The sequence below is a fragment of the Silurus aristotelis genome, assembly GCF_946808225.1.
Source record: "Silurus aristotelis genome assembly, chromosome: 27".
NCBI lineage: Eukaryota > Metazoa > Chordata > Actinopteri > Siluriformes > Siluridae > Silurus > Silurus aristotelis.
The window spans coordinates 1,298,777-1,313,626 of record NC_139600.1 but is presented as its reverse complement, the minus strand read 5'-3'; the positions used below and the strand labels follow the sequence as shown (position 1 = coordinate 1,313,626).

The 14,850-nt window shown below is 39.5% G+C and overlaps 1 protein-coding gene across 1 annotated transcript; it reads right to left on the bottom strand.

Moving 5' to 3' along the window:
* Positions 1 to 9,972: 9,972 nt before the first annotated feature.
* Positions 9,973 to 14,850, bottom strand: LOC310721014 (putative C-type lectin domain family 20 member A). Its single transcript, XM_083532211.1, has 6 exons — positions 14,793 to 14,850; positions 12,408 to 12,453; positions 11,513 to 11,905; positions 10,956 to 11,300; positions 10,464 to 10,558; positions 9,973 to 10,243 (listed from the first exon to the last, which is right to left on the bottom strand). Exons 2-6 carry the CDS (start codon positions 12,439 to 12,441, stop codon positions 10,136 to 10,138), a joined length of 975 nt encoding a protein of 324 aa, XP_083388337.1. The 5' UTR covers positions 12,442 to 12,453; positions 14,793 to 14,850; the 3' UTR covers positions 9,973 to 10,135.

Genomic DNA, 14,850 nt, shown 5'->3' with positions numbered 1-14,850 from the left:
GATTTCAGCCCACCAACTGATTTCCTGTCATTGTGCGTCTTTTTCAATTCACTGGTGTATAAAGTCCTGTCTCTCACTCACCAGTAGACTAGATTACGAAGCTAAGAATGAGCAGGCAGAAAGCAACCAGAAATAAAGGTAACGTGGATGAGACAGAGAGAGTCAGTGATGTAAACATGACTAAGAACAGAGACATTCCTGATCTTCATCATAATCATTATCATCATCTTTTCTCTGCTGGAGTTCTATATATGGATGTTCAGCCTGGACACATTCATTACACATCATTAGTGTGTATATATATATATATATGATATTTAACTGTTCGGTGCGACATTCACGGTTCAATACGCGCTTGTGAATTGCGTTTTTTTTTTGGTTTTAAGTTTAAATAATTTATGTGCTTTTTATTTCTCTCCAAATTGACTGTTTGTGTGCTCCTGTAAGTCTACGAGCTAAGATTCAGTTCTGGGACCCCTGCTTTTTACAATATACATGCTTCCATTAGGAAATATTATTAGAAGGCATGGAATTAGCTTCCATTGTTATGCTGATGATACCCAGCTATATATTTCATCCAAACCAGGCGATACAGCTCAATTAGCTCGCATAACTGAGTGTGTTGAAGAAATAAGAGATTGGATGACCCATAACTTTCTGCTATTAAATCCTGATAAAACGGAGATTTTGCTCATCGGCCCAAAAAATAGTACACAGAAGCTCCAGCATCTCAGCCTGCATTTAGACGGTTGTTCTGTAACTACTAGTTCAACGGTAAAAGACCTGGGAGTTATTTTAGACAGCAACTTATCTTTTAAAAATCACATCAACCAAGTTACAAAAACAGCCTTCTTTCACCTTAGAAATATTTCTAAGCTAAGAAATATGTTATCTATATCTGATGCAGAGAAGCTCGTCCATGCGTTTATGACCTCTAGAATAGACTACTGTAATGCATTACTAGGTGGATGTCCTGCATCATTAATAAACAAGCTTCAGTTAGTTCAGAATGCGGCAGCAAGAGTTCTTACTAGGTCAAGAAAATACGATCATATAACCCCAATCTTATCGTCCCTACATTGGCTTCCTATTAAGTTTCGAATAGACTACAAACTACTGCTACTCACTTATAAAGCACTAAATGGTTTGGCTCCCATGTATCTATCCAGTCTCTTAACACGCTACAATCCGTCACGCTCCCTGAGATCTCAAAACTCTGGGCTTCTAGTAGTTCCTAGAATAGCAAAGTCCACTAAAGGCGGTAGAGCATTTTCACATTTAGCTCCTAAACTCTGGAATAGTCTTCCTGACAGTGTTCGGGGTTCAGATACACTCTCCCAGTTTAAGTGCAGATTAAAAACATATCTTTTTAGCAAAGCCTACACATAACACACATAACACACATCACATCACAACCTTGTGCTCCAGAACATCTGATCACATGCACATTATCAACTTGTGCTGTTAATATCATGAACAGCAGCTACGCTAATTCCTCTCCACTGCTTCTCTTTCTCTCCCCATCCCGAGGCTTCCTGAGGTTTGGCCAGCTCCAGTCACGTCCCACCTCGTGAAGATTATGGACCTATGGATGATCATGGAGAAGTAGATGCCGAGTGTTTAAAGGCCCTGGCATGGAGAAGCTGATGCTGGATCTATGATGATCACAAATTGTTCTGTATTGTTGAAAGATTTATGACCAAACTTTTGATGTCACCCATATGAGGATGGGTTCCCCTTTTGAGTCTGGTTCCTCTCAAGGTTTCTTCCTCATATCATCTAAGGGAGTTTTTCCTTGCCACTGTCGCCACGGCTGCTCATCAGGGACAAACGCACACCATTCACCTTCACTGTTGTTTTCTGTAAAGCTGCTTTGAGACAATGTCTGTTGTGAAAAGCGCTATACAAATAAACTTGACTTGACTTGACTTGACTTAAGATGAGGAAACTCCTCCATGCGAGTAAATGTTCAATCACTATGCTCTAAAGTTAGGCTACAGTACGAGGAGGCATTTCGGTTTTGCTGTTGAGTATAATGCCGAGAAAGAAAAAAACGGTAAACAAAAAAATGACTGTCTGCAAGCATTGTTTTACACATGTAGCCTACTCAAACAGAAACACTTCCAATATGATTGCACATCTGCGGCACCATCACCCAGCAATATCATTCTCTGAAGGCAGGATAGCAGAGCAGGTAATAAAGTCCTCTAAAAAACAACAGTTCCTCGCTGAATCCTTCCAGCATACATACCCAACTGGTTCCGAGAGACAGATGAAAATAACACAGGCAGTGGGGGTGTTCATTGCCAAAGATTTGCAGCCGTTTTCGGTGATTGGAGATGCAGGCTTTTGTCATCTTATAAAAACACTCGATCCGCATTACAAACTACTGTCTCGCACTTTTTTCAGCACCGAGATAATTTCCGACCTCTATGAAAAGACATGCAACAGTATTGTGTACGAATTGGCTCAAGCACAGAGCCTTGCTCTGACCACAGATGGTTGGACCTCGCGGGCAACCGTGAGTTACCTCACTGTAACTGTTCACTACATGCCAGATTGGGAAATGAAAAGCGCTGTACTCCAAACCCGTCCCCTGTATGAAAGTCATACAAGCGCTCATTTGGCAGAAGAGTTGACAAACGCAGTGAATACATGGAAGTTGAGGAGGCCAAATATGTTTAGGAATTTATGTGTTTCCCAGTTTGTACATGGGCTACCAGCAGCTGTGAGATGTCAGTGTTAATTTTAAAATATTTTTTTTTATATTATACAAAACACTAGGAACTAGTGGACTTGACTTTGCTTTTAAGTAAAATAAAGGAGTATTGCAATAAATCGTTTTTTTGTTTCTTCTTAACCTCTTACTGTTCCTATTGCCCAAGCATAGAATAACAAAAACACTTTTATGTGTTAAGCCATCAGAACCGAACCGAACCGAAAACCGTGGTTAAATACCGAGGTATGTATTGAACTCTATTGTTGCATCCCTAATATATATATATATTTATTTATTTCAGCTTCTCCCATTAGGGGGCGCCACAGCGGACCATCCGCATGTTTGATTCGGCACATGTTTTTACGCTGGATGCCCTTTCTAACGCAACCCTCCCCATTTATCTGGGCTTGGGACCGGCACTAAGGCTTGTGCAACCCCAATGGCTGGGGTTGGTTCCCTGACAGGGGATCGAACCCTGGCTGCAGCGGTGATATATTAGGCTGTCAAAATGTAAATTATTTTAAACTACACTAAAATGTATTATCAATTCACCGTGCATTTCTGTTTTTAACATTTTTATAACTAATATAAATACATAAATAAATAACTAAATATAAAAGAGGCGAAATTAAAACCTTCAGCAAAACATACATTTATTCACGACGTCCTTTCTTTACTTAGATATAAAATAAATAAACTTTTGTTTTATTTCTGCCCTAAGTCTCAAATCAAACACCAAAATCCGCCATGATTCACACAATTAACCCTCTGGATGGCGTTTTGTGGGTTTTTTCCTCATAATGGCGAAACAAGGGGTCAGCTGAGGTGGCTCGGGCATCTGTTCCGGATGCCTCCTGGACGCCTTCCTGGGAAGGTGTTCCGGGCACGTCCCACTGGGAGGAGACCCCGGGGAAGACCTAGGACACGCTGGAGAGACTATGTCTCCCGGCTGGCCTGGGAACGCCTTGGTGTCCCCCCGGAAGAGCTGGAAGAAGTGTCTAGGGAGAGGGAAGTCTGGGCATCTTTGCTTAGACTGCTGCCCCCGCGACCCGGCATCGGATAAGCGGGAGAAGATGGATGGATGGATGGATGGCGAAACAAACTTAAATGACTGTCTTTATTGATCGTACAGATTCAAATCTGTAAAATGTCTAATTTTATTTGTATACACTTATAATAACAAAACAGTATGGTTATGACAAAAGTTTCTTGACTTGACTTAAAGAGGTGCAGTTTCTCCGGTATCACATCATTAACTGTCCGTGTGGAAACATAGCTAAGGTTCTGTTTCGAGTTTGCTTCGGGAATTGAATCGCAAGACCCTACAGGGGATGGTGAAGATGGCTGAGAAGATCATCGGGGTTTCTCTTTCCTCCATCATTGATATTTACAAACACTATGCATCCAAAAAAGCCACCAGCATTGCGGCTGATCACATTTTCCCTTTACACACACTTTCAACTCAGTATCAGTAATAGTAACAGTTTCTTCCACAAGCATGACACACACACACACACACACACACACACACACACACACACACACACACACACACACACACACACACACACACACACTTAATTTATGTATTAATTAATGTTGTCTGATTGAGCTCCTTGGTTTTGGACCATTCTTTTCCCCAAACACGTAAAACACATTTATGTACAATTACTAAAATATATGTGCATTTGTGCCAGTGAACAAAATGAAAGCCTTGAATTATTGCTGTTAAATATCGATTGATGGGCCATGTCTCTGTTACCTACAGTCTTGATTCTTTATCTTTCTAAAGTGAATTATTTAGATTTTATAGCAGAGACATTAATGAGCACAAAAATATTAAATTTTTTTATTTTTTGGACAAAACTTTGAAAATAATTATCTGCCTGTAGCAAAAGCCTCCAAACCATTATATATTTTGAGCTCTGCTTCCACCTTGCGGTCAAGTACTGTATTGCATATGACGCATTAAAATGGTGCTGATGTGCTAAACCATGATATGAATTTTCACGTATTTTCAAGAATTTTCTATTTTGTTTCATTTAATCACATAACCAGTTGCACACAATATTAACAAACGTGAATTTATTAATGACTGCAGTACAATTATATTATAAACATTTAATTCAAATAAGCAAATATCTTCAAAGTAATAAACAAATCTCTACTATCATATTTGACTATAAGTTGAAAAATCTAAATCAAAATATTTTAGTTTCAGCCTAGTTCTAGGCAGACTTGGTTAAATAATCTTTAACTGCTCTGCTAGTAGACTAGTTACGGTACTTTTGGGCCTCACCATGCAAGACTTACACTTTTAAGTGAGGACCAGGATCTTAAAATCTTTCTAAATTATTAATGTGTATTTGTCTTGCCAACACTAAAAACCCACAAATTCACAGAGACAGAATATATCTAATTGTTTGCTGTAGCATGCTCCCTTTGATCTAAACACTGCTCGACTAATCTCAACATCTCTCAGGGTACTCTCAAGGAAGGCATGAGTAAAGAATCTTCTCTGTTCTGGAACCTAAGCGGTGGAATGAACTTCCACTTGATATGCAAAGAGGCCATATTACTGTCCCACTCTGTGTTAGATATTTGGACGTCAGATGTGAATACCTTGATGATCTCCTGAAGATTCATCATTGTATGGATTCCTGGCAGATTTCTGCAAGTTCTGAGCTCTGAGGTGGTTTTAAGGCTCTTTGCTGCTCTGACGACTGCAGTTTGGCAGCTGTTTCTGGACCAACGAGGGGGCAAAGATTTTGACCTTTCTACAGCAACAGAAGAATGAATTAATATTTCTGACAACCTCATCCTCAGTTTATAGATATGAACTGTAGTTAAACAAAAAGATTCCATCACTTACCAGCGTTTTCATGTGCAGCAACCTTTGAAAACACTGAGAGGATGGAATGTGATTCATAGGGATTGTGGTTGAGAAGCTGTCTGCACGATGGTCTGCTTCATCTGCTGCAGGATAATTTCTGAGGTTTAAGAGCCTAAGGATTGGATCAGATGTTTCAACACCCAAACCACTGTGAAACCACTTCCCGTCCACACATTTACATTTATTGCATTGGGTAGACGTTTTCCAGTGCAACTTATATAAGTGCTTTGTAGTCTCTAAATCAATACATATGGTACTGCTGAGAAAAAAGTAGGTTTTTAGACATTGTTTGAAGAATGCTAGGAAACTAGTTGTTTTCTGCTCCTTTACTTGGTGAAACAGAAGGGATATCACCAGCCATACCTCCTTGCCTTTGGAACTCACAAGTGAGCCATCAGCACCAAGTATATTGTGACTGAGGGAATGCTCATCCCATGGACCACATCGTTCACTGCCTTCGATATAGTATTTAAAGCGCATGTCATTCCCTTTTAGGAATGAGACACTGCGTCTAAATGCTTTGGGAACGCCCCGTGTTGTTCACACTCTGAATCCTGTGTAAAATCCGGCCAATAGTGAAGTTGTGACGTCATCGGTGGGCGACGTCGCGCAAACCTGGAAGCTACAAAACGGCGGAGCGATTTTACCGGCATTAGCTTCTGTTTTTTGTTATTCTGTGCAACAAGGTTAAACAGACAGGCTTTTGCATGTGTGTCCCTCCTTGCCTCCGGTTCATTACGGGAGGTGATACGCATGAGCTGTGCGTTGTTTTTTTGAGAGTGGAGCATGCTCAATCGGCATCTCAAGAAAAATGATTGTCTGTGCTGTAGCTGTTTGGCTTTTCGCACTCTCCGCTCCCGGAGATCACTCTTTAAGGAGAGTGCTTTCCCTTACGTATTGGGTCCCGCTCTCACCGAGGCGAAGTGCCACTGTAGGTCGTGGGGTTTGCAGGCTGACCTAGCAGAAGGTATGGAGACGGATGAGTCCTCTACAGCCTCCCCTGCTGGGCCAACTCCCGCACCCCGGAGAGAGCTCCCACTGAGTCCGGTCTTTTTTTCTTCTGAGGAGGGAGAGTTTTCTGATGCTAGAGAGCCTAAAGGGCTTCTTGCAGCCATTGCTGTTTGAAGAGCTTCTGAAGGTAGTGACGTGAGTCATGTCCAAGCTGGAGTTAGCTTTGCTGGGTGAGAAGCAGAAGCAGCGCGTTCCCAGCAAGCTGGATGAGCGTGTCCCGCATCCCACGTCACACACCCTCCGCACCGGGGCCTACTGTTTTTCCCCGACCTGCTCACCGCGGTGTCACAGAGGTGCCCAGGTCTTAGAAGACCCCAAATATGGCCCGTTCTTTCCCCCTGCAAGGTTTGCTGTATGCGGTTATTATTGGGATTAAGGATTGTGGCTATAGGGAGATGCCCAGACCTGAGGATACGCTAGCAAGCTATCCCCAGGTGTTGCATCACTGAAGGCTCCGGTGTTGCCTACTAGGCCGTTGAAAGCCACTTCGGCCTTAGTAGGTAAGGTTTACGTGGCAGCAGGCCAGGGCGCGGGCTGCCTTCACGTGACATACCAAGGCATACCAGGCCGAACTGCTGCGAGAGTTGCACGAGGGTTTTAGCTCTGGGGCTGACGATGTTAAGGAGTTAACCCTTAGGGCCGCCAAGGATCACTGTGGGTCAGTCTTTGGCACCTTTAGTGGCCACAGAAAGACACCTGTCAGGCTGTTATCTCTGCCTCAGGTTGTGTCATGGAGCGCATGGCGGGGACCCACCGCCTATGAGGAGGCCTCAACGGCTGCAGGGCATCGCCCCAGCCACTCTGAGAAGGTCTGAGAAAAATGTAACATGGTAAATTGTACAGAGATTTTTTTGACAGGCACACAAAGCACTATACAACTGTTCACGGGCTAACATGAGACTCTTCATGCATCTGTTTAACCGCAAGAACAAAATGTGTGGCATTTGACGACTGTGGCGGCATGTCTTTCTCCGGTGCCCGCCATCGCTCAGTCACCGTTTTCGCAACCATTCCGCTCTTCTCTGCTTGGTGGCTCTTTTTCCGAGGCTGGTGTCTGTCTCCTCTTTATTGGTGTCACCTGACTGAAACTAAGCACACTGATTAGTCTCATCAGCTACAGGTGTAGGTTTTATTGTTCCGTCCGGCTCCGCCCTCCACTCGCGGAACCGCTGCCACAACGAGATCTAAAGCTGACGAGTACCGAGAAATGACTGTATTGGAACTTTTTATTCTGAGTCATTACACGGTTAACGTGAACTGTTTAAAATAATTATAAATGGTACTTATGATATCCAAGCATACTCATGTTTACATATTGGAAACATCCATCACAAGCTGCAACTTCTTAAACTTCTACTCTAAAAATGCAAGCAACAGTGCACTATGAAGGTTCCTTTGGCAGATATTATCCATCATGCAGTACCATCAGGGAGGTGTCTGATGAAAGGAGAGAAATGACACATGGTCTGTAGTTGTTGATGTCTGATGGATCTAAAACAGGTTTTCTCAAAATGGGGATAACCCTTGGTCTCTTGAAGGTAGTTGATACATGGCCAGATGGTAAGAATCCATTGATGATTGTGGTGAAGAATGGCAGGAAGTTTTGTGAGATGGTCTAGAGCATAGTGGAAGGGGCTTGGATTTATTGGGCAGGTGGTGGGATTCCATCTTTAAATGGTGATGTGGCTAAAGCAAATGAAAAGGCATATTAGGAACTGTATGAGAAGTTGGACACTTGAAGTTGTGGTATTGTACGAGGAACGACAGACTGGTTTATGGTGGAGGCAGATGTAGAGGACAGGGGGGTATGGAGGCGGATGATCCGCTGTTGCGCCCCCTAACAGTAGAAGCATAAAGAAGAAGTAGAAGGATGATTGGCTAATACTTATTTAAAATATAAAACACAGGACAAAAAAGCATTTAGAATTTCTATGCTGTGTGGTACCATTTAAATAATCGGTATCAGCATTCCGTCATGGCTAGTTAAGCTTTTTGGTAAAAATAATTTAAGTTGGTGATCGTAATTGTGCAGACCCTCTGAAGAACTAGTAAATAATTCATGCTTTCTATGTTGTTTTGAGCTATTAAAAAAAAATAGCTATGAGACAATAAATTTGAATACATTTTATTTCAACCTGTTCAACCTGTTTATTTCAACCTCCCTAACCTGCAGGACATCTATAGCACGCAATGCAGGACCAGAGCCAGGAAGATTATGAAGGACAATCCCAACAATGGACTCTTTTCTCTGTTGCGTTCAGGAAAACGCTTCCGCTCCCTGAAAGCGAACACAGAGAGAATGAGGAGAAGCTTCTTCCCGCAGGCCATCCGGTGTTTAAACCAGGAAACACCCAGGATTTAGAACTGGCCCACTCTCTCCACCATCATCATCACACTTCTCTGTACATATATTCACCTTCACACCACGTCACTTTAAAACATATCTCACCGTTCGCACCACGACACTTTAAACTCTGGACTTGCACAGCACAGTGCGCTTTTTATTTATTTTTTATTTATTTTTTTTACTCATACCACATGGACCATATTGCACCATATTGCACATGGACACTTTACGGACCTTTACACCACACCATACCGCACACGGACACTTTATAGACAACCCACCACAAATTGCCTATTGTTTACATATTGTTTACATTTTTATTTTGTTTAAATTTTTTCACTACACATTGTTTACTGTTTATATGAATATTTGCTCATACATTATCCTTTTATATATCTATATATCTATATATCTTTATACCATATATTTTTTAATTTAATTTAATTAATTTATTTTTATTTTATTTTATTTTATTTTAATAGTTTTTTCTTATACCTTATAGTTATTTATCTGCTTTCTTTTCTTTCCCCCATCCTATTCCCTCATGCCGGACCATCGTACAAAACATTTCACTACATGTTGTACCCTGTATGTATGTGTATGTAATGAATAAAATTTGATTTGATTTGATTTGATATTCTCAGATAGGTACAGTGGTGCTCCTCAAATGAACTAGACTAAAGCACAGAACTATCGCTCACTGTGACACACCGCAATATTGACGGACAAAAATTCTCTATTTCAAAAATCTTTATTCTTTTCAAAAACTAATTAATTTCATTACTCATGCACTAATTCCAAGATAAAAATTTCAAACCATATTGTAATAGTAATAAACAAATTGCTTCATTAAACACGAAACAAAAAAGATATTAGATTTAATATTATGCCACATCTTTTATTTGATATTGTGTGCAGTTCCATTGTCAGCAGTAAAACAGTCATCTAATGATTACCTACAGTAACATCATAGTAAAATAATAACAGCTTATTACCAAGGGGTAAGGGGTGAACCTGTTTGAGGTATATTTTATAAACAGTACTGAAACACGGCTTAGTAAAATGCTATTCCTTATTGTTAGTTTTTGCACTTGACTCCCCCTACTGATTAAAATTTAAAATATAATTTATATCAAATCTATATTTGACTGTGAGCACTGAAATGTTACAGATCATCTCTCTTTTTTTTAGAGAAGATGTTTCCACCCGGCTGCACCCTCCAGGTCACTGTGGTGTCATCCGACATCTCATTGTCTTTTAGGATCTGCTTGATCTGTAGGACAGAACATGACTTATGACTTATGTTCTAAATGTCATTACTTACTGAACATCATTGTATATACACACAGACATTAAAGAAAAGCTGAATAAAGAAAACATTAGAATGCAAATATATTATTATTGTTATTTTGAATGCTTATGTTTGGGTAATGGTTATTTAAAAAAAAAATTGTTTAAGAATGTAGGGAACATCTCTGTCGTGTAAAACTCACCACATCCAGAATTGATGATTGTGTTTCCGATTTAAAAACACTTCCATCAGACTTCACCTGCAGTCGCACTATCTGCTGCTCCCTCACGGGTGGTACTGTGAGGAGAACAAAACAGATACACAGAACAAAACATGATTCAGTATTTTAGTACGACTTTAACGTAATCTTAGCACATTTTATCAGTTGGTTGCCATCCAATTACCAGAACATTCCACTAAAACCTGTTAAAGTAGACGAAATGGTTTAATAGGGTAAAGAATGCAAAAGATACTCTATATTACTGTATTATCAGTATTCCCAGTGAAATGCTAATGACAGTTACCTTAACAAGTCATTTGTACATATTAATAAAGACAGTAGGTTTTCTTCTAAATATATAAAAAGAACGTTAAAATGTGTCCCTGTTAGCAAAAATCTAACATCAAACCTCATATCCTTCCCTACTATCAAACATAAAGACATTTGACTGCTCATTCGTTCTGGTAGACTTACTGGTGTGACACATGAAAAAGCGCAGGTTGATGCAGTTTTCATCTTCAAACAGCGTATTATGCAGTCCACAGTTCTCATGTTTCCAGTAATCATTAGGCTGTCCATTAGCCCACTGGAGATTTGAGACTTTGGTTCCATCTGACCATTTCCAAGTGTCCCTATACAGGCCAATCCAGTAACAAATACTGCTCATTACTGATGCCAGCTGTGCTAACAAGTCGTTGTCTGCACTGTTGGTCACCGTGGCCAAATCTGTGTGAAATGTCCGGCAGTAAGTCTGAGCGTCAGACCAGGTCAACATCGGACTAGTGACACCAACAAACCTGTCAGCACCACTTTTAGTACCTATAAATGAAAATAAATCAATTAACAAACGCATCTGTGATTAAAGCAAAGTTGTAATAATTTTTTACTTTTAACACTTTTGATGTGTTAATGTGCATTTATATGCACAACTAATTTCACAATATGGTTCAGTAGCTTATATTTCTTAAATCTTTTTTTTCAAAACCAGCCAACAAACCAAACAGTAATAAAAAATCAGCATACAGACTCACTATTGTAGCATATGAAGGGTCTCGAATTGTAGCAGGATGCGTCCCACCAGTATCCGTTGCTGTTTATTATGGCACATGATTCACGACCTTTATTATTATCTGGCTGTCCAGAAACCCACTGCCTAAAAGTGGTATTTTGTAATGGGACTTCATTAAAGGACCAGCGCCAACTGTAGATGTCGTTGTAGAGTCCGACCCAGAAGGGAGCTTTTATGTTTTGGCTTGTTATTAGTTTGTTTAACCGTACCCAGTCATTGTCACTTTCTATAGTTGCCAGATCAGCGTACATCACCCTGCAGTAATTCTGTGCACTGGACCATGTCACCTTTGTTGTGATGAGATGATACTCATGAGGGACTGTTTTCATGATGGAAATAATGACTGGAACAAGACCTGTTGGTAATATATTGTAAAACATGTTCTGTTTTGTTTTTATCACAGGACTTAACATACTAGAAAGTCAGAATGATGGAAATTTTTACACCTGAAAGTGCGACCAGATAATGTTCACTGGTAAAAATGTATTTAGCTAACATTAGCCACAATCCACTCTGAGCAGTGCGCATACTGATTACGACAGATTGGTCTTTTCTATTCAACAAACTGCGAATATATATTTTGCTGAAAATTCAATTATGTGTATTCATGAGTGTCCCATATGAGCACTATGATCTAAATGCGAACAATATGTCTCATCAGTCTGATGAATTTAGAGTCTGTTATAGTGAGAATGCTAATACAAGTGCTGGTAATACAAGTACATAGTTAGATACACAGCAGCACAATACTGAGGATCAATTATAAAATAATACTGTTTAGTATTTAATATTAGGTTTAATTAATGAAGAACTAATCGTATTCATCATTTTTAAGAACATTAGGAAAATACACTCACCAGTGATGCTCAGAAAAAAAAGCAGGAGCTTCATGATGGTGAATAGCTGGAGAATAAAAAAAAGATCATTATGTTTAAGATAAGGGATACATTAATGCCTTTTTTATTCATTATTTCCATATTGTTGTTTTTGTTTTTACCAGTAGAAATACTAATATGTACTGAGCCATTGAGGTGTATCATAGATCTTGTTGGTTGGTGAACTTAACTTTTTGAACCTTTTAAGATGCTGTGGCATTTAAACAGTGTTTAAAAAAAAATTAAAACGTTAAAATTGAATAATTACAAAAATAATAAAAAAAAAAAAAATAATTTCTATTTATTTTATTTATAGGAAAATAAAGTATATATATATATATATATATATATATATATATATATATATATATATATATATATATATATATATATATATATATATATATATACAGTGAGGAAAATAAGTATTTGAACACCCTGCTATTTTGCAAGTTCTCCCACTTAGAAATCATGGAGGGTCTGAAATTGTCATCGTAGGTGCATGTCCACTGTGAGAGACATAATCTAAAAAAAAAATCCAGAAATCACAATATATGATTTTTATACTATTTATTTGTATGATACAGCTGCAAATAAGTATTTGAACACCTGTCTATCAGCTAGAATTCTGACCCTCAAAGACCTGTTAGTCTGCCTTTAAAATGTCCACCTCCACTACATTTATTATCCTAAATTAGATGCACCTGTTTGAGGTCGTTAGCTGCATAAAGACACCTGTCCACCCCATACAATCAGTAAGAATCCAACTACTAACATGGCCAAGACCAAAGAGCTGTCCAAAGACACTAGAGACAAAATTGTACACCTCCACAAGGCTGGAAAGGGCTACGGGGAAATTGCCAAGCAGCTTGGTGAAAAAAGGTCCACTGTTGGAGCAATCATTAGAAAATGGAAGAAGCTAAACATGACTGTCAATCTCCCTCGGACTGGGGCTCCATGCAAGATCTCACCTCGTGGGGTCTCAATGATCCTAAGGAAGTTGAGATATCAGCCCAGAACTACACGGGAGGAGCTGGTCAATGACCTGAAAAGAGCTGGGACCACCGTTTCCAAGGTTACTGTTGGTAATACACTAAGACGTCATGGTTTGAAATCATGCATGGCACGGAAGGTTCCTCTGCTTAAACCAGCACATGTCCAGGCACGTCTTAAGTTTGCCAATGACCATTTGGATGATCCAGAGGAGTCATGGGAGAAAGTCATGTGGTCAGATGAGACCAAAATAGAACTTTTGGGTCATAATTCCACTAAACGTGTTTGGAGGGAGAAGAATGATGAGTACCATCCCAAGAACACCATCTCTACTGTGAAGCATGGGGGTGGTAGCATCATGCTTTGGGGGTGTTTTTCTGCACATGGAACAGGGCGACTGCACTGTATTAAGGAGAGGATCACCGGGGCCATGTATTGTGAGATTTTGGGGAACAACCTCCTTCCCTCAGTTAGAGCATTGAAGATTGGTCGAGGCTGGGTCTTCCAACATGACAATGACCCGAAGCACACAGCCAGGATAACCAAGGAGTGGCTCTGTAAGAAGCATATCAAGGTTCTGGTGTGGCCTAGCCAGTCTCCAGACCTAAACCCAATAGAGAATCTTTGGAGGCAGCTCAAACTCCGTGTTTCTCAGCGACAGGCCAGAAACCTGACTGATCTAGAGAAGATCTGTGTGGAGGAGTGGGCCAAAATCCCTCCTGCAGTGTGTGCAAACCTGGTGAAAAACTACAGGAAACATTTAACCTCTGTAATTGCAAACAAAGGCTCCTGTACCAAATATTAACATTGACTTTCTCAGGTGTTCAAATACTTATTTGCAGCTGTATCATACAAATAAATAGTTTAAAAATCATATATTGTGATTTCTGGATTTTTTTTTTTAGATTATGTCTCTCACAGTGGACATGCAGCTACGATGACAATTTCAGACCCTCCATGATTTCTAAGTGGGAGAACTTGGAAAATAGCAGAGTGTTCAAATACTTATTTTCCTCACTATATATATATATATATATATATATATATATATATATATATATATATATATATATATATATATATATATATATATATATATATATATATAAACTATATGAGTTTTTAGTGCTGCAGTTTATATTTCTCCTGGGAAAAATTGAGGAACAACTACTTAACTACTTACAACAGATGCACAGTGAGCTTTAAATATTTCAGTCATCATAGTGTTTCTCAATCACAATTGATTTGCCCAATTTATATGGAAAACATGTAATGATGCATTGACAGCATAATTATAAGCAGAGCAAAAGAAAACAGATATCAAAGTATAATCAAAGCACAAAAAAGAATAAAACATGCAACATTCTTTTGTACCTGTCAGATTTTGAAGACTCAGTTTCAGTAGCTCCTAAACAAGCTCGTACTGTTGTTT